This window comes from Erithacus rubecula, assembly GCF_903797595.1.
Source record: "Erithacus rubecula genome assembly, chromosome: 11".
NCBI classification, from domain to species: domain Eukaryota; kingdom Metazoa; phylum Chordata; class Aves; order Passeriformes; family Muscicapidae; genus Erithacus; species Erithacus rubecula.
In genome coordinates, this window is record NC_136663.1 from 9,018,095 (window position 1) to 9,039,723 (window position 21,629).

Sequence of the window (21,629 nt, forward strand, 5' to 3'; positions counted from 1 at the left end):
CACCAAGGACTCTGCTTCTTTTGAAACTGAAGCAAACAGCTGTGCACGTCCACATTTCAGTGAGTGGACACTTACTGGAACACGCAGCAGATCTTCCCAGTCCAAACAGCAGTTGGGTCACCTCGTTTTCAGGGTAGAAACTAAAAAACCTTTCCACTGCTTTGCTAAAGGAGGTGTTTCAAAAGGAAACAGTGCACAGAGAATTCCAATATGCTGATGGAATTCCAGGAAATCCATTTATTAAAAACATTACTACTTTCCTGGAAAAAGTATTACTACTACTGAACACCATTTTCCCATGCGTAATCCTGGACATGGGGTTAAGTCAAGCGTGTTATTTCTTCAACAAAAATAAAGGGCAGAGGACTCTGACTCAGGAGATTTACAGTTCAGGAGCCAGCTTATCAGATTTGCAATACATCTGAGCATGACACAGAGAATTACCCCTTGGGCTGAGTGCTAAAAGACCTTCTTCATTCTCCATCTGACAATCACATGCTCTCTTCTCTATGTTCACAGGATTGAAGGCACTTTTTTAAGGCCAGATGTAACTCAATAGCAAATATGTTCAGTGAAAAAAAGCCTCCATTTAGGTATAGATCCCACTGCAGGATAATAAAGCTCCAGCACAAGTCCTAATGTGTTTCACTGTTTTGACAATGAACCTGTACAATTTCTCAGCCTATATTAAAGATCATGGCTCAGTCTGTTCCCAGCAATGTCATTAGTACACAGAGTATGTCTGATTTGTTTTCATACTGCACATTAGACATATGTTCAAGAAGAAGAAAAAAATAAAGCAGCATTAGCATGTTGAAAAGGTTTGTAGCAGCTCTGACTTTCCCTCAACTAGAACTGCATGTGATCATTTGGAGAGAGGGACATTAAAAAAAGAAATATGATAACAGCAAAGCTGTAAATCTCTACAACACATTCCAGTGCTGCACCAGCTGTGAGTTCTCATGTACACACAAAACTTCTGGGCCCTTACACACAAGCCCAGCACTGGGAACATTCTGCCAAGCACATGGAGTGGGAAGGTGACACATACTGGTTTGAAAGGCTGGTACCGGCAGCTCTCTGTCATAGTGAGAACTTTGAGTTGGGCAGGCATGACTCTGGCTGGGTTATCCAAAAGCTGGAAGTTGGGCTCAGGCTCTTTTTTCTTTTCTTTTTCATCCTTCTTTTCATTCTCATCCTGTGGAGGGAGAAGAGAAGATCTACATGATTTTAGCAGTAACCTCTAACATTTCACAGTTCAGCAGGGTAAGGTACAGTCAGGCAGCAGCTCTAAAGTGTGGTGAGAAACCATTCTTTTGCTGAGGAACATGCTAATATTTATCTATCAGCTGGCAAAGAAAATGCCAGCGTGGATCTAAGTGCTCTTGACAAGGCAATCCTTCACTCTCAGCTGCAGATGAAAGCAAGTTCAGAGAGAGATAGGAGTGGAACAGTTTAACCTCTGCTTTCCCTTTCTCCTACCTTTTCTGTAAACTCACTCACCACTTTTATCACAACTGAAGATTCTTTAATATCATTACCAAGCATATGAAAATTACCAAAAGCTGCTCTTGTATTTTTGCAGCAGTTCACACAAAATGACTTGACCTCAGCAACTCACTAGGGAATTACAGTGAATCCCTCCCTTACCAATGACTGAGCAGCTAAAGGCAAAAAGCAGAAGGAAAAAAAGCACTACCCTTTAGATACTTAAAAGGGTGGGTCATGTTTTGCCTCCTGCTCAGAATCATTTGAGTAGCAAACAAAAAAAAAAAGCAGAAAATAGGGAACTATTGGGAACACCACTGAATGCATGGCATGTCCTGTAACAGCAGACAGAACTTTTATCTAGCACAGCTGCTGCTCTTTGCTGAGCAGCTCCCTTGGAAGCTATGGATTACTAGTCATACAACAGGCATAAGAGGAAAACAGGAAAGGAATGATACCTCTGAAAAACTAGGACAATGGCAAAACACTCAACTCAAACACAGCAGGTGGCAGCAAGCTCCCTGTTTACTATCCTTGTTTTTCTGCTTGATTCAGCCAAGGAAACTTTTCAAAAATACGGACACACACATGGACACAATATGTGAAATCCTTCTAATATATAGCTTTCTCTCAACACCTGCACTTAAATGTAGATTGTAGCAATTTTAGAAGAAATATGCATCCGTTCAGCACATTTTGTTTACTACACAGAACTGTAAGAATAATTCAAAGAAAAGGCAATGTTTAGTGACAAGGAAACTTGTCAAAGTAGAAAAAACTCAAACCCCAGAGTTTATGCTTTGCATGCATGAGATGATTAATTTTCTGGGCCAGCTGCATGACATTCAGTGCCTACAATGTGGCCACACCTATGTAGGTCTAGGAAGGTTATTTTACACATAGACCTTTGATTTTATGCCACATGTATGGGGGCTTGTTAGACTAAAATTAAAATTAAAGAGGCCAAAAGGGAAAGCACCTGGAGGTGCTGTTTGACAGTGGCTGAACATGAGGCAAGAGTAGTAACCAGTGTCTGCAGCAATGTGTGTCAGTGCTTTGCTCATAACACAGGTGGTAAGAGGACAGAGATAAGCGAGTGCCAACATCCATGACACACCTTCCACATTTACAAGGGGTGGGGGGAAGAAGAAAGAAGACATTTAATTTCAGTGTATGCACCCACCACTTCCATCTTTTCCTCTTCCTTCTTCTCTTTCTCCTTTTCCTTTTCCTTCTTCTTGGCTTTTGCAGTGATGGACAGCACAGCAGTGGAAACCTGGATATGGCAACAGATGAGGCATTCAGTGTGACCCAACACGATACTGAGTTTCAGTCCCCTAGTCTTTTGGGAACAAATGGCAGCAACTTTCTGAGAGGGTCAGGGAGCAACAGCAGTTGTCATGCTGCTGGTGAGAATAAATCTGGGCTCTTGGCACAATTTAATTTTTGGCCAGGGAGTTTTTTTAAAGAGAAAAGATCTGTCCAAATCACATCCTATTCAAAGGCAAGAAAACAGCTAAAAGCAGTGAGCTTTGCCTTTCATCAGAGTTAATTTCTGGATTCCTTGGTGGCTTTGGAAATGTGTCCTGTGAAGCAGTCAATTCTGGTGAAATGTTTTACAGTTTTCACACCATGTCATTCATCAGCATGACATGCCTGAGGTCTCCACTGCTCCAATTGCTCCCTAAGGGCTGCTCTGCCCGCTGCTGTGCTCTGCTCAACAGCTTTTACCATCCTGTGCCAGGAGACAAATTGTTTCTACTATTGTCCTGCTTGTGACCCCATAGATCTCATCTTCTCCTTTTCAAAACTGAGATATTCTCAGTGCCGCTCTTACCTTTTTGCAATCCATGGAGCTGACAGCTATTATTCTAGGCACATGGGCCCACTGCTCCTTCCATATGGGACTACTGAGAAATATCCCACTTAACATTCTCAACAGTTGCACTGGAGCAGCATTTTGGAGCTCAAGTCACAGAAAAGGACCCTGCTGTGCTGGGTGATGTACATACAAGTCAGTAGGGCATGGAAAACAGGTTTCTTATTCAATACTTCTGCTTGACCACTTCAGACAAGAGAGGCTGCAGCAATTCAGTAGCAAAGCACTTGTATGCCACAATCGGCAACAGTCCCAGGCACAGCAGGAAAATTTACCTAGATTTCTCTTTCAGAGACTACAGCACCTGCCAATTTTTTCTTTACTCTTTAGATTCCCTAGTAATACCACCAAAGTCAATATTTATATTAGGAGGGAGAAGGGGTTAGTCTATACACACAAAGCCAGCTCAAATACCTTTTCTTTCTCCTTTTCCTTTGGAACCTCAAGAGGTGGGGGGTAGGCAAATGTGGACGGCTTACAGTTGGACTTGTACTGGACTTTTGGCATCTAAGACAAAGAGTTTAAAACAATGTTAGAAACTAGAAAAGCAGGGGAAAATCCACAGCAGAATAATTACTTTAGCTTCATTTTCCTTCCAGCAGAGACAAACACAGATCCTCTAAAGAATATAAGCTTCCCCTTCTCCCTCTCCGGAAGCTGAGAAACTGTTATCAGTGGCAGTGGTTCAACTAGAACAATGTTATTTAATTATTCTATAATTTGACTCTGGCAAGCTCTCCTAGCCATCTCCATACACTCTATCCTATTCACACCATGCTTTGTTTTCATTGCTTCAAAGCTTTTGTGGTTTGGATGTTGTTGCTGTGTTTGTGTGTATTAACACAAAATTGGTTTATGATCTAAGGGAAGATCTGATCTGTCAATGCACGCGAGGGCAAACCAAGCACTGACATTCCCTTCCTGCCAAAGGACTGTACGTTTGAGGGTGAGTTACCAGGGTCACATATTCTCTTACTCTTGGCTACTTAAGCAAAAGTAGAGAGCATCTTTTGATAGCCAATCCAAGTTCTTAAACACCCCCACACTGCCATATCCAGAAGGTTTTTTGTGGAACTTCCTAGCTTAGTGCTTCAGCACAGGAGTCCCAGCATAGTACACAGCTCACAAGGGGTGTACCACAGCTGATAGCTGGAAGAACAGATGCACAAGAAAAGTGCAGTGCCCATGGCTGCTCAGTTGAATGTTTACTCTCCAAGGAATCCAAACAAATTCTCTTTTCCCACTGCTAGCCTTCCTAGGGGAGAACATAATGTAATTCATCTGGGAGGCCGGGGGACAACACTTTTTTAAAAAATAACCCTGACCTCCAAGAGTGATAATGGGGTGGCCTCTGCCCAAATACTTGAAATAGAGTTCCTTTCTTTTTAAGCTACTTTGAAGTAAGGCGGTCAGTGTCTGCTCTCTGCATTTTTCTTGTTCCCATTCCCACCACCAGCTCTGCAATTTAAGTCTGTTTTTCAGATTTCTTCCAGTTAATACCTTTTCTGGTACAAACAAGTTAGAAACATGCAAAGAAAACCAACAAATCCATGAACACGCCCTGCAGACCACTCAAATATTCCAAGCAACTTTTCAGTCTCTTCTCATGACGTACCTTAAGATCCTTGTTAAGGCCAATGACACAGGTTGGGGTGAACGCCAGTGACAAAAAGTGTGACAGAGGGAACCAGAACCAAAACTGGGTGAAGACCAAAACCCCCACCACAGAAGGCATGTGAGTATGTCCTGTCCTGGACTGCAGTGAAATGGTTACGTTATGGCCCCCTGTAAGGAATCATAGAAGTCTGTGAATTATTCATTCCTGGGTACTTCACAAAAACACCTGAGCAATGAATTGCAAACAGTTGCTGTCAAAGGGCTGCACAGGGCAAGCCAGGCCACAGTGCTGCCAGTTTCCTCCTCTGGGACACACCTCCCTCCTTTACCGTGACCTCAGCTTACTCAGTAAAAGAGATGTACAGCACAGCTACCACACTTTTCTACAGTACCCAAACACAGAGAACAAAGCCCTTCTTCCATGCTCATTTTGCCAGGATACAGATTAGACAAAAGTACAGGCAGTGAGAGGGGGAGAAAAAGTTTTAAACAGTTTTAAATAGTTTTAAAACAGGCCTATAAATGATCCCCAAGACAAGGCTCAGGGAGAGCACAGTACATATACAGCCAAGCATGTAGAAACTTTTATTTCTGTGACTACCTCCCTGAACTATCAGTTATTCAGAAGAAATATGCCTAGATTTTTATCTTACACCATCTCAGTAGAAAAAAAATGTAAACAGCAGCAACTCCAGAAGTTGTTTCTAGACATTATCAATCTAAGTTGCACAGAGACAAGCTCCTGCAGTCTTTGCAGCAAAATTACATCTTTGCCAGACAACCAAGTCTTAGATTTGTACTTGCAAAGCAGAGACCCAAACAACTCCATATGTTGATGTACTGCAGAAACATCCAGCTAGAAACAAAACTGAAAGACTGGACTTGCAGACAGAGTGAGAAAATGTTAATCTGATCTTCTGTCTACTGATGAACACAGTGCATTGAGTTGAAGAGGGCACCAGGCAAGTCCATTACCGCTGACAAGACCCAGTGCAGGGAGGTTAACTTTGTTAAAACACAAACACCCACTCCTTGCAAAGTCAGGCCACTTTGTAGCTGAAAATCCCAAACTGGAGTAGCTTTTCCCAGCCTCACACAAACAGCCACCTCAGCAGGGCCAGACAGTAATGGAGCTGTCTGAGTTTTAAAGACAAACAGAATTCTCTTTTGCTGCCAAAACTAACGAAAGCCCTGACTGAAGCAGTACTGTCGTCTTAGGTATTTGTCAGGGTTAGTCCCAGGAGAGGCAGTGGAAGGTGGGACATTTTGATGCCCTTCTGTATGACACTGCCTACATTCTATCTCCTTCCCCTTCCTTTCGTGGTAGCAATAGATCTCCTGCTGTTGGACAGGAAAACTCCTTCCTGCTAAGCCTTTGAAGATATGGTGTTATCTTTTTCTACTGCTAGGCCTGCTCTGCTGTTTAGTGATAGCAATCATTTGCTCTTTCACCTGAATTTGTGACAGCATTGTGGAGGGACTGCCTGAGGTCTTGTGCTATTAAACATGTCGAGCACTGCACACTCAAATTTCTGCTCTCTCCCATCTCTACTCTGAACTTTGTTTTACAGCATCTCTGTGTAAGGACCAGGCCCTGACTATCAGCAGATATCTCAAGCAAGTAGTGCAGCAAATGTTGCACAAGCAGCTTAATAGAACTTTATCAAACTTTTGCACTTTAATTTTCAGAATAATACAGAAAAAAACTATAATTATCCAATCTCTGGAATTTCCTGAATGAGTAACAGGTTTAATATTCAGAAGATGCTGTCATGCTGCTTCTTTCTGCTGTTTTATACCCACAAACAGTCCACCCTCATTCCCAGGATTTTGCAGGGAGCAGGAAAGGTGGGGAGATGTAATACTGCACAATTGTGATTTATCTTCATGATTAAATAGCAGTCCTGATTGTCTGGAAGGGAACACACTCCAGATCTTTGGCTGGATGAATAAAAACTATGACAGTATGCCTGGAAAAAAGTTTCAAAAAACACTAAAGAAAAAAATTCAGAGATTCTTGGGTAGTACTATAAGGTCCATCTCCCAAAATTCACACTGCCACTGGGGCAAGGGGGGTTTGGAAAAAAACCCAAACAGTAAGTTAAATTTAGTGTCTACTTTTTTCTTGTTTTATAAAAGAAAAATGTTGCTTTTGGGGCTTATCAATTAGGCAATGACAAAATTCTTCCCAAGGTACCCCACTACTTCCATTAAACTACCAGCCTAAATGGCTGTCTCATTTTCAGAGCAAAAATCCCACCCCCAGCACACCATTTCCCAGTCATACACTGGAAATCTTACACTTCTAATCAAACTCTGTCATTGGAAGAGAATTGGACTTTTCACCCCACAAAAAAAGACACAACAAAAAACTACATTCAATTGCCCCAACTGTGGCAGATATCACAAAGAACATTTTCTTCCTGGTAGTGATAATTAAATTCTATAACTCATTGTTTCAGATAACTGCTTCCAGTTCTATAGGAAGGATAAAAAGAATTTTTTCTTTTAGGAGGCTCTAATGAAAGTGGCAATAGGTTAGGAAAAGGACTTCACAGCCTTCCCTAAGTCTCTCAGCAAGAAAAAAAGAGGTTAAAGTTGGCACAAATTCCCATAAAGTTTATTAATACAGGACATTTCTGGTTTCCAAATCATTATACAATACAAGGGTGACCCAGGAAGCAAATAAGGTTTTAGTTGTATTTTTATGATTTAATCTTAAGGGTGGGAATTCAAAACAGGTCTGTACTGCTGAGAGAAAAATCCCAGAGCCAGCTAGTCCCTGTCTTCCCAGAAACCAACTATGAGTATGGGAATGACAAAAACTATTCCAAGAGTCTCGTGCCAAGAACATTGTTCAGTCTGAGCTCCAGGAGGCTCGAAGGTGGTGCCTGTTTCTGAGCAGCCTGACAGTCACATGGCCACCAGGAGAGCTTTTTAAACCTGCTCCCATGCAGAAAGGTGCAGGGAGCACCATGTTCCTCCCCCCACCACACACCTGGAGGTGAAGATTTCATACAGACACTGTACTGACACTGAGACAAATTCTGAGCCTCCTTTGCTTATGGACTTCAGGACTTATCTTTAAGAGTACAGGAAAAACCAGCTTGTTTCTGCCTACTACAGGGGCTAAGAAGGTGCATGGCAAGAGAAGGCCTCAGCACAAGAGACCAGATGGAAGAAATTGTGTTTGGAAACTTGCAAAAGAGATGCCACTGACAGACACAGCGCTGTACAAGTGTTACCTCAGCAGAAGGAAAAATTCAAAACATTGTCTGACCTCTTTACTTACAGAAACCTTCCCTAATAGGCCTTGCAACTCAGCCCTTGTGAAAAGCTGATGGCTTTAGAGAATCCTATTCCTGACTCAACATTTAGTCATTAACATTCATGAAATGATGTTTTCTTTGCTAGAAAAAAGTAGCAGTAGTCTGTGAAAATAACTGGGTCATCTGAAAAAACACTGATGCAGTTATCTGTGTTTCCTCCTTTGTGCCACCTCTTTTAATAATCACAAAAGTAGCAAAAACTAATTATTAAAGACATATATATATATATATAAACTTTTATATGATTTTTAAAAACTGATTATGTAAAGTTTTAACAGAAAAAGAAAAATATGAGGACTGGCCACCACATGATACCATATTTCTGGAGCAGGTGATGAGTTAGAAAAATAAAGAAGCAACCTATCATGCTATAATAAATCAACATTCATTCAGGGTGATAAAACAGACTTTAGACAAAAAATGTTGTATTTGTCCAGACTTCTGGACATGAATTCTGCCCCAACAACTGGGCTGAGTTTCTCTAAACAGAAACATGCTGATACAAGCTGAAACTACAAATCAGGGTGTATTTATTTAATTAGCTAAAATTCCTTGAAAACTGAGATTTCTTGCTACTATGACATGACAGGCATAAACCCAGCACCTCATCTCCCAAATAAAATTTGCTGTTACAGTGATTGCAATCAAACAAGTTTAAGAAATTTTGTCAGCTTTAAATGTTTGGGGAATTACCTGCATCCAAAATGCCTTGTGCCAGGATTGCTCCAAACTTTGCCATAACATCATCGTGCTTATCATTGATCACTTTGGAATAGAGCTGCCTGAACTGGCTGACCTGGTTAAAAATAATAAAAAGGAAAAAGAAAGAGACAACTGAGTCAGAGACATGAGAACTGTGCTGAGAACATTTTGTTGAACTGGGATTCATTAAAATGATTCTGTTTCACACCAATGGACAGTCTTACTACCATGAAGCCCCAGAGCAACCAAGCACAATTCTCTGGTAGAGCATGATACATTTATTAGAGGTGTCAGGGGAAAACAGCAGCTATTTCCATTTTTCTGCCAAAGTCCAACAATTTGTGTGCTAATACTAGTTCTCTAGTCACCAATTTCTTTTTGCATTAAAATGTTTTTAGGTATTAGTCCCCCAAAGAAAGCAACTTTGTAATTATTAAAACTAAGAAAAAGGAGATATATAAATTATCAGGGCAGTCACACAGACAGATACTGCACACACAATGCAGGGTTTATTCTGGGTATACAGACCAAACTCTGCTCTTGCTTTGCTCCATTTATGCTTTTTCAAGTTCTCACAGTTTTTATTTATAAAAGCTTACACTGAGGTTTACACGTTCAAAATAAATGGTTTGCTTCTTACATCTGAGCTCTCTGTACACTGGAAAAACACCTTAGTTTGCATTTGCAGCCTGGAATGGGGCCTCAAAGCAGCCACATGCAGACCAAGTGAACCAAAGCCTTCAGGTACTATTTGGAACAGACACACTGGGAAATAGAAGCAATGTGTAAAACTATCTGTCTGTTGAGCTGAGCAGCAGAATTCCAGTGTCTCTGTTTAGAGCACTTAATTTTCTTCACTCTGGCCTCAGTTTCTGGGTTTGGAATACTTATGAAAACAGACAGATGTTACAAAACCCATTTGGTGACTGTAATTCAGAATTTACACTGTGATCAAACCTTTAGAGAACTAAACCCTGTGTGGAGTGAGAAGACATTCAGCAGAAGTGCTGATGCTCACACTGGTGTCTGAAGCCTGATGGAGCAGAGGGCAGGAACACCTCACTTAGGAAGGTGAGACAGGGCTAGAAAGGGAAGTTTTCTGCCTCCTTGGTCATGGTGCACTGCCCTTTCCCTAATACACTTTGCTCAGCTCCTACTCATGTGTACATTTTTCTGTTCATGAACAGAATACCCAGGCAACACCAGGAACCTGCTAGCTTTGGCACCAGGACCCTGTGCAGGGCAGTGGGGTGTCTGAGACACTGACAACTGCAAGGGACCAAGGACAGAAACCTGGCTACTCAACCTGAGCAGATCACTTGCCACCTCTCCAGGTGACAGGGACAGGTTACAGCAGATCAGCTGAGAGCAGGCTGAACAAGCACTGAGCAGTTGCAGTAAGAAATAGTCCTTATGCCACCTATTATAAAAATATAAAATCTGTAATTCCATCTCAAGAGCATTCTTTGTTCATATAAATTCTGCATAGCTGTGCATTGTGAGCCATGGATCTCTGCCAGGCCTGGAAAATGCACTAAGTAAGTGTGGCATTTCCAGAGTTTAGTTAATGGAAGCAAAATTGTTCTATGAAAGGGTGAGAGACTGTCCTGCTCAGACTAAGAGACCAGGCAAATGCAGACCAAAGGACTGAGACCAAAGGTCTCAACACTCAAATGCATAATAGGCCCACATGCTTGTTCAGGCTGTTCCTACAAAGCAAATGCTTCACAGAAATAGCAATTTTGACTGGATCAGGTCCCAGCTGAAAACATTCCTTGCTGCAAGGAAGGCTGCAGCAGTTCAGGAAGGTATTAACCTCACATGGAGCCAATGCTCCATCTCTTGGCAGAAGGTGCTGGGACACTCACCTCCTACAAAATGGAACAAGATATAAACAGCCAGCCATTTCTTAAGCTGTTGAAGTAAAACCTGCCAAAGTTTGTCTAGTAAAGCCCTTTAATCTGCTATTATTTTTTCTTCAAACTGCAGCAACAAGCACAACCCAAACTTCTGTGTAAGTTTATTTTATATGCTATGAAACCCACAAGCTTTGTTTCTCCCTTGAAATCTTCAAGCAGTTCAAAAATTCTGCAGCATTTGGAAATGCTACCAAGAAATTTATTTGTGCAACTTCCAGGAGGAACAGTAAAATATAGACAATGACTCATTTCATCTTTCTAACAAAACACACACCCCATTCTGATAATTAGTGCTGGCCAAAATGACATGACACTGAGTTCAAATGGAGCCAAACACAGAACCTTGGAAACACTGAGGAAACAACAGAGACTTTTGAGATATGAGAATGATACAGCACCATTTCCTACCACAAAGGGCTGTCATTTATCAGGCTATTTACCACTTCTCCCTCCACCAGTCAGTATTCATGCACATAAAGCTCAGGAGATAGTCAAGAGCAAGATCTCATAAACAGTTAATTACAGGAAATATTGGCAGGTGATATGCACAATGCTTCTGGCAAATGCAAGCTCTTAAGAACAAGAGCATGAATAAAATCTAATAAAATAGGTTTTAAACTGTTTGCATGTTGTATCTATCTTCTTCCAAAGATGACTTATTCTGTATACACTTGCCCCTTGAAGGAGTGTGCAGAAGCATCTCACAGTAGTGGGCTTTCATAAAGTAAAGGTGCTACCAGAATACTGCAAAAATCATTCTTGAACCCTAGCAAGACCAAGCATTACATATAAATGGGGGGGAAATCCCAACAGCAATCTGGTCCTAGTTTATTCACATCTTAAACACAACTGGCCAATACGATTGAAGGAAGATGGAGAAAAAGGCCATTATGACTGAAGGAAGATGGAGGAAAATGCTTGACTTGTTTATTATTTTCTCATTTTGCCAAGATGACTATCCTAACACAAAACCAGGATCTGAATTTACTTTTCCAAGTAGTTGGACATGTAGTTTGTCTCCAAAACTGCTGACTTAATTGCCCTGAAGGTCACAAACACATAATGAAGCTGTCATTGATTTCTGTTATGATGACCTCATCACATCTGTAATTTAGGATTCCATTTCACAAAATAAACTTGTTAATATTTTATATCCAGAACCAATATGGTTCTTAAATCTATCAACAGAGGTCGCTAAAAATCATGTTGGTTGCATATGGAGGAATTGTTTCAACTCCAAAGAGACCAAACCACCTTTACTCAACACCTGCTGTCCCTTTCTGACCCTTAAGCAACTTGCAAGTTCAAGGAATTAATGTAATTACAATTTTTTTATTTCAAAGTCCTTTATTAAAAATCATTATTTGAATTCAAATTCTTTGAATTATTCATTTAAACAAAGATTGAGCACAGCAAAGAGGAGGATGAACACAAAGGGAAGATCACAATGAAGTTAATTCAAAGGCATACATCTGCCCTTTTCTCACAATAAAAATGGCTTTTTTTAAACCAAAATACTTTGATTCTTAAATCTGTTTATTCCTGGGCATTTCAGCATTGCAATGCTCAGCTCTCAAAACTCTGACAGCATTTTTTTCCCAAAAAAACCCTGAACTATTTAGGGAAGATTGTTTGCTACCATCTTCACCCCAAATGATCAGCAGAGAATTGAAAGTATTTCTAACCCAAAGCTGACTAATAATAAGTTAACTAGAAAAATATATAAAATCCCAGAAGAGACAAAACTGAGCAGCAATGACAGGAAACTAGCCAGGCTCTATGACACAGTCTTTGTAAAAATCATCATCTCTCACATGCAAATCACCAAGTATTCAGAAGCAGAGATGATGATATATAAAATTTAGCTTCTCTGTAACCCCTTCAAGACCATACAGCTTGTGGGATACAAAACTCATCACATTCCTCTTCCTAGGTGCTTATTCAGCAATGCAAATATGCATCAAGTCAGACCCTTGGCACACAGTGTCCAGCATGTCACTCAGGAATCTAATCAGATCAAAATATGTCCTGGCAGTCCAAAAACAACTCCTTTTCTGAACTCCACCCTTTCACATCAGAGTTGAGTACTTTTCTCAGACTGGCAGAGAGCTCCAAAAAAAGTTTCCCATGGATAATAAATAACTTAATTCGAAGCATATCCCTCAAAATATTTAATTTACTTTTGAGCAAGAAACAATAATGGTAATAACCAACTTTTGGGATATTTATAAAAAGCAAAATTTGTATATTCTGTGTTTTGTTTCTGAATAGGCACAGTACGTCAGGTATCATTTATTATTTTGAAATCTGGAATTTTGTTTCTGATTGCTTTTTACTATCTGTAGTGCTTCTATGACTAGACAATGAATTGCCTTCTGTATCTATATCAGCTAACAATTTGGCATCAAGCTGTTTCAGTTTCTGGCCCCATTTTTGAACAAGGCACTCACTCCCAAACTATACATCTCATCCTGTATTTGCTGGCCAATTATTTTAACCACCCTTTTATCAAGCAGTGGTATCACACATGACTTGGAAGCCCAGGTTTCCAGGCCTCTTAGGGAAAAGAGATCTGCCTTTTTACAGATCTCAAATGATTTGTGTTTTCACTGGCTATTTTTATGCCCATAATTTTCTTTAGGACAAACAGAGTATTTCTTTCACCGATCATCTCAAAAAGCCAGAAACTCCAACAGGCAGACTCAGCAGGTGATCCATGTTTTAGGATGGCTGACTGATTCAGAGCAGACTGCAATTCCCATCCCAAAAGGATTAGGATACTTTGCAAAGGAAAATAAATTAATTCTCATAATATCCTTTCATATATAAAAGTATCATCCTTAATTCTTTCAGGTGAGAAACTGAGGCACAGGAGAGATATACAATTTGTCCAGTATTAGAGAAACAAAGAATGATTAAACCTGATCTCCTATTCTGAGGCCTAGCACTCCAATCACCTGACCAAGGAACAAACAATAAAGCAAATTATTTTTTTTTCCAGAGATATAATTCATCTTCACATTACTGAAACTTTGTCTCCAAAGACAAAGGGGCTCTAACAGAAGTCTAGTATTCTCCACTGGTTTATTCAAGTGAACTACTATTCTTGGCTTATTCACTTGAACTACAATTCTGATAATATAAACAACATTCCCAGATTCTTCTCTGTGAAAACTAACATTTTTCTTTCTTTCTTTTTTTTTTAAATAATTCAAAGGAACAAACTGTCTGCCAGCAAATTTTCATGTTCCCTGACTTAGAAATACCCAAACACCTGCATCTGTAGATTTTCTTCTCTGACTTTTCCAAGTAAAATTTTCCACTGGACAGAGGCTTTTTTTCTTCTTCTCATCCAAATGCAGTAAAAAAAAGTGTCTGTTTTTATCCTAGCTCAATTTCTAAAATGACATCAATAAAAGCAACCATTATGCAGCAGATGAGTAGCAAAGTACCAGCTACTGTTCTGCCTGAGCACACACCAGAGCAGGTGAAATGTGGTACCTCAGAGCTTCTCCTCATGTGGACTTTTAGTCTGTACAAATGTTTGCATATCATCATCTGTCACACACTTACAGGGAACCTACTTTTAAAAGCTACACACAGCATATGCTACCCTTTTGGCCTTACAAGCAGAAAACTCCATTAAAATATGGACTATTTATCATAAACTCACTAAGCCAGTTCTAACAGTTAGAAGTTGTTTCACCTGAAAAATATAAGACTAACTACAAATGAAACATTGTTCTAACAGAAGCTCTCTGCATGGTGGCCACATCAAAAACTAAGCTTACTATCATCAAAACCAATGTCTTTAGAGTAATTTTCCTATCATTACAAGATGCTTTGAGACCTTTTAAGGAAGAGCATTTATTCTTGTAGTGCCCAGGGTTAGAATGCTGCCACCCATCAGGCATGCTCCCATCATTCAGAGCATATGCTCTGATCCAAGCTTCCCACTGTACATTCAGCTCTGGCTCTTTACAAGACATGTATGGTCCCTTGCCAATCTTTGCATGCAGAGCCAAGCACTAAAGATTTGGCATCCAAAACAACTTCCCACCTAAGAGGCATGTGAGGTATGACACAGTACCTTTGGGCAGGTGATCTCAGTCTGCTGGATCATGATAAGGGCAGATGCAATGAGAGCTCCTTGACGCACGTAGTTCACGGGATCATTTGTCATTGGCTCAAGCAAATTGATTGCTTCCTGAAAGAAATGAAGAAATACAGAGTCATAGAGTAAATACTACTATTTTTAGTATGCCAGGATTCAATTCTCCAATGAAAGGTTATCAGATTGATGCTATCAGATATACTTTAAAACATGTTTTGCCTGTTCTTGGCAAATGAAACAGAAATCTGTATTTCTGTAGATTTCAATCTAAAAATTGTGGGGAAAAAAACCAGGAAAAATATGTGATGGATGGATGGATGGAGGGATGGAGGGATGGATGGATGGATGGATGGATGGATGGATGGATGGATGGATGGATGGATGGATGGATGGACGGATGGAACGAACAAGATCTACCTGCAGACACAGGACAACAGTAAACAACAGGTATAAGCAACAGATGAGTTCATCATATTAGATTCCAATTCTTGGCATGGAGAATTTAGCATCATTTAAGTAATCTCTTGTTCAGAGTGCCCTTCTGTCCATACTTAAAAGGTCATGAGCAAATGCAGCTGAGTGCAGAGTGCAATAGCCTCCCAGTTCATACCCCTCTTGGTGTTACTTCCATTAGGGTAAGGCTTTTAAAAACAAGTTCATTTTATACAGAACATTATTTCAAAGAACCACTTCTAAAATAACATCATGCCTTCACTAAGACTGTTTTTGCCATATGAGCTATGTTGGGGGCTGTGCTTCTTCACCTGAAGGTGACTCATTCATTCTTTGGCAAGCATTCAGTACCATGGATGAAACACCCACTATGACAAAAAGCTGAACTTTTTGATCTCCAAAATTGAATCTATTTGGGCCTCCAAAACCTACTAATAGAAGCTCTGGAAGACATGTCTCTGTGTAATCAGATGGTTTAGGTCATCACACAATGTATCTGGAAATAAAACAAGACTCATTCTTGCGACTAAAAGCATTTCCACTTAAATTAACTTGTCAGATGCAGCAGGTTAAAAATAACTAACTCCTTGATTCCACCTTCCACTTGAGAATAAAGCGACCTGGATAAAAATAGGACTCTCAGATTTGCTTTTGAATCTGCATGCTTTAGCTACTAAAGATGGCAGGCAGTGCACGTCAGCATTCTGTGCTTTTGGCAGCACAAGTGACACTTGGGAGCGCTCACGCAAGAGCCACAGACCAAGTGTTTAATACAGGAAGAGATGAGACAGATAAGCAAGAGATTTGTCAAAGACTCAGAAGCATGACATTTTACTTTTTCTGCACACCTGTTCTGAAACTGCAATTCTGTAGTACTACAGATTATTATACACATATAGGAGAAGCACAGGGAGCTTATTCCCAAGTTTACTTGCTGCTTTGTTCCAGTGAGTGCTCTCTTACCACAGCAGAAGCAGGAATCCTACTATTAAAGGTCTGTTACCATTCATGAGAATTAACCTTCACTGATACACAGAAAGTGAGAATAAAATGTACTGGTTGTTAATTACACTCCTGAAACTACAATAAATTTGATGAAATTTCATTGCACTCGACTTTACTACATGGATCTTCCATGAATCATGTATCACAGGAAAGATGAAAAGAGCTAGAAATTAAGCAAAACACCTGCTGCTTTCCTGTCACTGGCATTTCAAGGGCAAAGGAGTACTGATTTTAGAGTACTGAATGTACATTTAAAGTTCAGTGGCAGCTTGACAGCAAGAAAACTCTAAGAAAAGTTTTGAAGACTAAATTCCAAGAATGTGGCAGCAATGTATAAAAACATTCTAATTTATCTGTTCTGTACAAGCAGGAAAAGAAACTCTACGCCCAGAAAAGTTAAAGAATTTAAAGCAATGCTGCACTCCAGCTGGCTGATAGTGTACATGTGTGAGAAATCCATCTGCATGTGTCATGTTTGCACACAAATGTGTCTGTGGCAGGAGGGAGCAGGAAAAGTCTTGGCCACAGATGCTTCTTTGTGGCCCTCACCTTGTTTCCAGTGCCTGCACAGCAGATCCCCAAAGCCATGGCAGCCCCATAACGCACGTGGGGATTGTAGCTCTCTGAGAGCAAAGAAACCACGCTCGGACACTGCTCTGGAGTCCTAGAGAAAGGCAAAAAAAGAATATAGTTTATTAGTAGTATTCTTCAAAATATGGTATTGTGCTTCAAAATATGGTGACTTCACTCTGTTCATACAGGAAAATTGTTCTTCCACACCGTATGTTTTTTATGGGTTTCAAAATTTAACCAGAAGGGAGGAACAAATGGGCTAAGAGAACAAATTAATAAATGAATTAATAAACTTCCCTAACACTGCCTGCAATCACACACAGTTCCCACTACTGATGTCTTCCTTAGTGCTTATTTTCTGCTTTTAGAAGATCACCCAGTAGAATGATATATCTATTGAGGCTGAGATCTTTATCTCCAGAAATCATGCCTTTTTGACAAGCTTTCCACTAGCAGAGGTTTACCCTCCATAAGACATACCGTACTAAATTTTTCATCAGTAGACACAAAACTCACCTCCAGTATTCAATCAACCTTCAAGGTTGGTGGGTCCTAAACTCCCTTTGGCAATCACAGCTTTTGCCAACTCCTCCTCACCCCCACCTACTCCTGCAAATCACAGCACACGAGGAAATGCTGATACAAGACACACTTCCAATCAGTTTATGACAAATATCTACTGATGCTACTACTACTTATAGTGTCATGCTGGGACTACTGCTGTATTTTAAGAGATCTGAAATGAGTATAAATGGTCTATACCTCACCAGCTGGGAACCAGTATCCTGCTGCTCACTACAGCAACAAAACTTCCAGCCCAGGGTTGGAAGATGAAAGAGCCTTAATTTCTTACAGTCAGAAGCATATGTTGCTAATGCAAACAGCTTTGGAAACACTGAGTATTTCTGAACTCACAGGTGTTACTGTATTGATTTCCTTCCTGTCTTCATGGTCATATTTATCCCTCCTTTAATTCTGATGCCACACAAACCACTCCATGATATCAAATACTGCCCATTTCAGCATATTGAGTCTTACAGCATGATGAACACAAGAGCAGTGCAGGAATGCAGTTGGTAAGTACATGCTCATGAAGAAGAAAGATATAAAACTATAAATTGTAAGCAATTTCATTATATCTGTTTATAGAGTGAACATCATCTGGCTCTTCATGCCATCTCACTGTCTTGCAGCCCAGACTAACATTTTAATTGTCACATTCACAATCCTGTAAGCAGTCTTGCAAGCCATTTACCTCTGCTATAAACTAATTTCAGACTAAAATGTACCTAGGAAGATGCAAAGAGCATCTTAGTTTTAGCTTTCTTTCTTACATTTGCTACACTGAAAGATGGATGTTGGAGGGTGGCAGCAGCAACTATTTGTACACAGGAATTAGAGCATCATGTAAAATCATTGTCTGTCAAGGCATCAATAACTCAAGAGATAGAAAAACCACTGTAGAATATATTCCCGCATGGGTTTTATTTAAATCTACAGCTGAATCATAGAAAAAAATAATGAAAAAGGCTTTAAGCAATAATCAAGTCATTCTCTTTTTTCATTGTGACAGGGGACAGAAGACATGTTCATATAATGACACACTCATACTTCAGTTATTCTCTACACACATAATCAATTAATTTCTACTGTAGCTATTCCTGTTTCAACCCTTTCCCACGGTCTCCTCTGACAACTAATCCTGAACTCCTCTTGGCACTCCTCTCTTCTACTCCAGCTGATCACAGACAGGCAGCACCCCCACAAAGACTCCAGTCCTCCTCCAGAACTGCTGAAGGCACCCAGGCTTCAGAGGCTACACAGTGCCTCAGCAGTAATGGCAGCAAGCACCCACCACTTCCATCTGAGTCTTCCCAAAGCATCCACAGGGGGAAAGAATCCCACCTTACAACCCTCCCCACCCTCAACAGCAGCAAAATAACACCCAACAATCCACAATAGAGAAGGAAACACAAAGCTACTGGAAATTGCTGCCTCTAAGATGCAGCCACGATGACAAGTGATAAGAAAGGGAGAAAAGCTGGGCAACAGAACAATTGTGTCATGCCCTATGAGTCAAGACAACAAACTAAAAGACACAATTAAAACTACCTATCAGTCTCTTCCTCAAATAACAGCTCAGATGCTGACAATGTTTTTTTAAAAATGAGCTAATGTGGGGACCAGGAGACACAAATCCTGTAACAAATGAGGCCAAGCATTCAGCTGCACATAAGACTTCAGCTCTTGCACAAAGACCCTTAACACCTTTGTGTTTGCTTTACTTCAGATAATATTAAATAGGCAGATTGTGAGCCAAAGAAGAGAAAAACACTTTCTGGCAAAGATGTGATTATGCACTCTGAAGCATCAATCATTAAATTCCTGTTCAGAAAGCAGGATTTTATAGAATCATTAACTTGGACACATATTTGCATCTGCAGGCTCAGGAGTTCTAATACAGTTTTTATTATATCAATGTACACTGGTTGATTTTTGATTCTTTTTAGATTTAAATTATTTGTGGCCATTATTTGAAATACTTTTATCTCAAATCTATCCATAAAATAGTCAAACATTTTGACAAGAGCCTTCCATAAATCTACTTTGGGAGTTGCAGCAACTTAATGGGTCCCATTACTTTCCTCAGTTTTCTCAAAATCTTAATCTTTAAAAAAATATCTTCTCACTTAACAGAGATCTAGAAGGCAGACCAAAAAGTTTGAAAGAGTCTTGCAGAAGTGTGTATCAGAGGAACAGGACCTCAGTGCACAAGAGCACTGTTGGCACCAATGCTTAAGCAGTAACATTTGCTGGTTCCTTTATTGCCAAGATGTTTCACAAAGTCCTACAGTGTTGCCAAAGGTCAGCCCATATAAACCCAAACCCACGCTTCATAAAATTTATAAAACCCAAAACAATTCTGTCAAGTGATCAAAAGAAAAGTTAAAAAGCCCTCATAAGCAGTCAGGCTGCAGTTGTGCTCCCATGGTATTACTTCCATCTGGTAATCCAGTAGGGGACTATGTTTAAAACATGACCATGTTCATGTTCTCCTTCCCCTGGCCCTTCACTGAGTGCAGCCCCTGGAGCTGCTGATGTGACATGCAGCACAATCCAGAGGGACAGTCCTGCTGATGGAGGAAGTTTCTGCTTCACTGGTACCAAGCTCTACACAGGCTCCCAAACCAAGTCCACCCTTCTGGCTCCCTGCTGGAGACCTTCACCACTCTGTTGACTGCTGATGGCTGAATCAATGTGGTTACAGAGTAGAAACCTCTGGTGGGAGATGGAGAGAAATAATGAAGAGTGTGAGAAATCTTAATAACGCTACTAAAAAAGAGAAATGGTTTGTCACAACTCACACTCAGCAACACGCTACTCCTACTCAGTCCTAATACAGATATCTGTCATTACTGCAAGTTAAACACAGAAAATAACATCTCATGAAATACCAGAATAACATTTGGAGATTCAGTGGGCAGAAGTTTTATCTCCAGACACAAATTTTTCCTCCCTCTTGAAAGTCACAGTAAAAATTCTAAGGCTGGAGTAGATTTAATATATTTTGAGGACAGAAGCAAAGTATCATAGTCCTCTAGCATGACCTTCCCATAACACAGTCCAGTAATTTCATCTTAAAATTCCTACATTAAAGCCTAAGGCATGCCTCTAAACTGGGCTGTGTATCTTAGAAAGATAGGCAATGTCTATTTTTAAAAACCAAATTATCTTTAATGCACTGGTTCCTTCCTTTTTTCCTAACACTGGTTTTACTCAAGCAGTTTGCTTTTGCAATTACACTTTACTACAACAGCAAAACGATGACAAAAAAATGGCCCAATTATTTCCTTCATTTTCATCTGAAAATTGCTCAGCTGCTCCTACATAAGCCATGAAACCACAGACGTCAGTGAACCCAGACCTGTACACAAAAAAACCCAACATCATAACTAGCTTCAGCTTTGCTCTGTTACCAGGAAACTAAATGAATAAAGAAGCCAAAAATCTCAAGAAGTTTCTTTCATGGGACTTCAACAGTGCAGTCAGTTACAGCTTTGTTTCCACTCTTACATCAGAATAAGTTTTACTGTTGTGATAAATGGGCTGCAGATGAAGGACTTCCTCCAAGATCCAGTTTGGTTTGTTTCAGAAATCAAACAAAATCATAAAGAAAAATAAAGATGCACCAAGACAGCAATAAGAGATTCTCAGCAAAACATAACAGCTGGCATTTTATTAGTTTTATTCACCAACTGGTTGCTCTTGAAACCACTGCAAGAAACAAAAAGCCTACACTATGGGATTTTGAATCTTCACAGAAACTAGAATCAGGGAAAACACAGAGGAGTTGCCTGACTCCCACCCAACTCCTGTAGCCTCCCTCAACTCTGAGCTCCTTTCTGGGGCTGTTATTTCTTGGATATATATATAAGGACATATATATATATGTATATATAAATGTTATATTGTCTCTAAAAAGCTGATACTTAGCTTGTAAGTAGCCTAGAAACCAAAAATAATTTTGAATTCTTCATTACTTCCAAAGA

General features: G+C 40.0%; 1 protein-coding gene across 1 annotated transcript in view; it reads right to left on the bottom strand.

The window, feature by feature from the left end:
* The window catches only part of PSMD1 (proteasome 26S subunit, non-ATPase 1), a 62,879-nt gene that overhangs the window by 1,948 nt on the left and 39,302 nt on the right, over nucleotides 1-21,629 (bottom strand). Inside the window, exons 17-23 of the mRNA XM_079314908.1 lie at nucleotides 17,056-17,170; nucleotides 15,025-15,141; nucleotides 9,007-9,109; nucleotides 4,983-5,152; nucleotides 3,782-3,874; nucleotides 2,672-2,764; nucleotides 1,052-1,198 (exon numbers count right to left, since the gene is read on the bottom strand). Coding sequence (XP_079171034.1) covers nucleotides 1,052-1,198; nucleotides 2,672-2,764; nucleotides 3,782-3,874; nucleotides 4,983-5,152; nucleotides 9,007-9,109; nucleotides 15,025-15,141; nucleotides 17,056-17,170 — 838 coding nt within the window. The remainder of the gene's footprint in view (nucleotides 1-1,051; nucleotides 1,199-2,671; nucleotides 2,765-3,781; nucleotides 3,875-4,982; nucleotides 5,153-9,006; nucleotides 9,110-15,024; nucleotides 15,142-17,055; nucleotides 17,171-21,629) is intronic.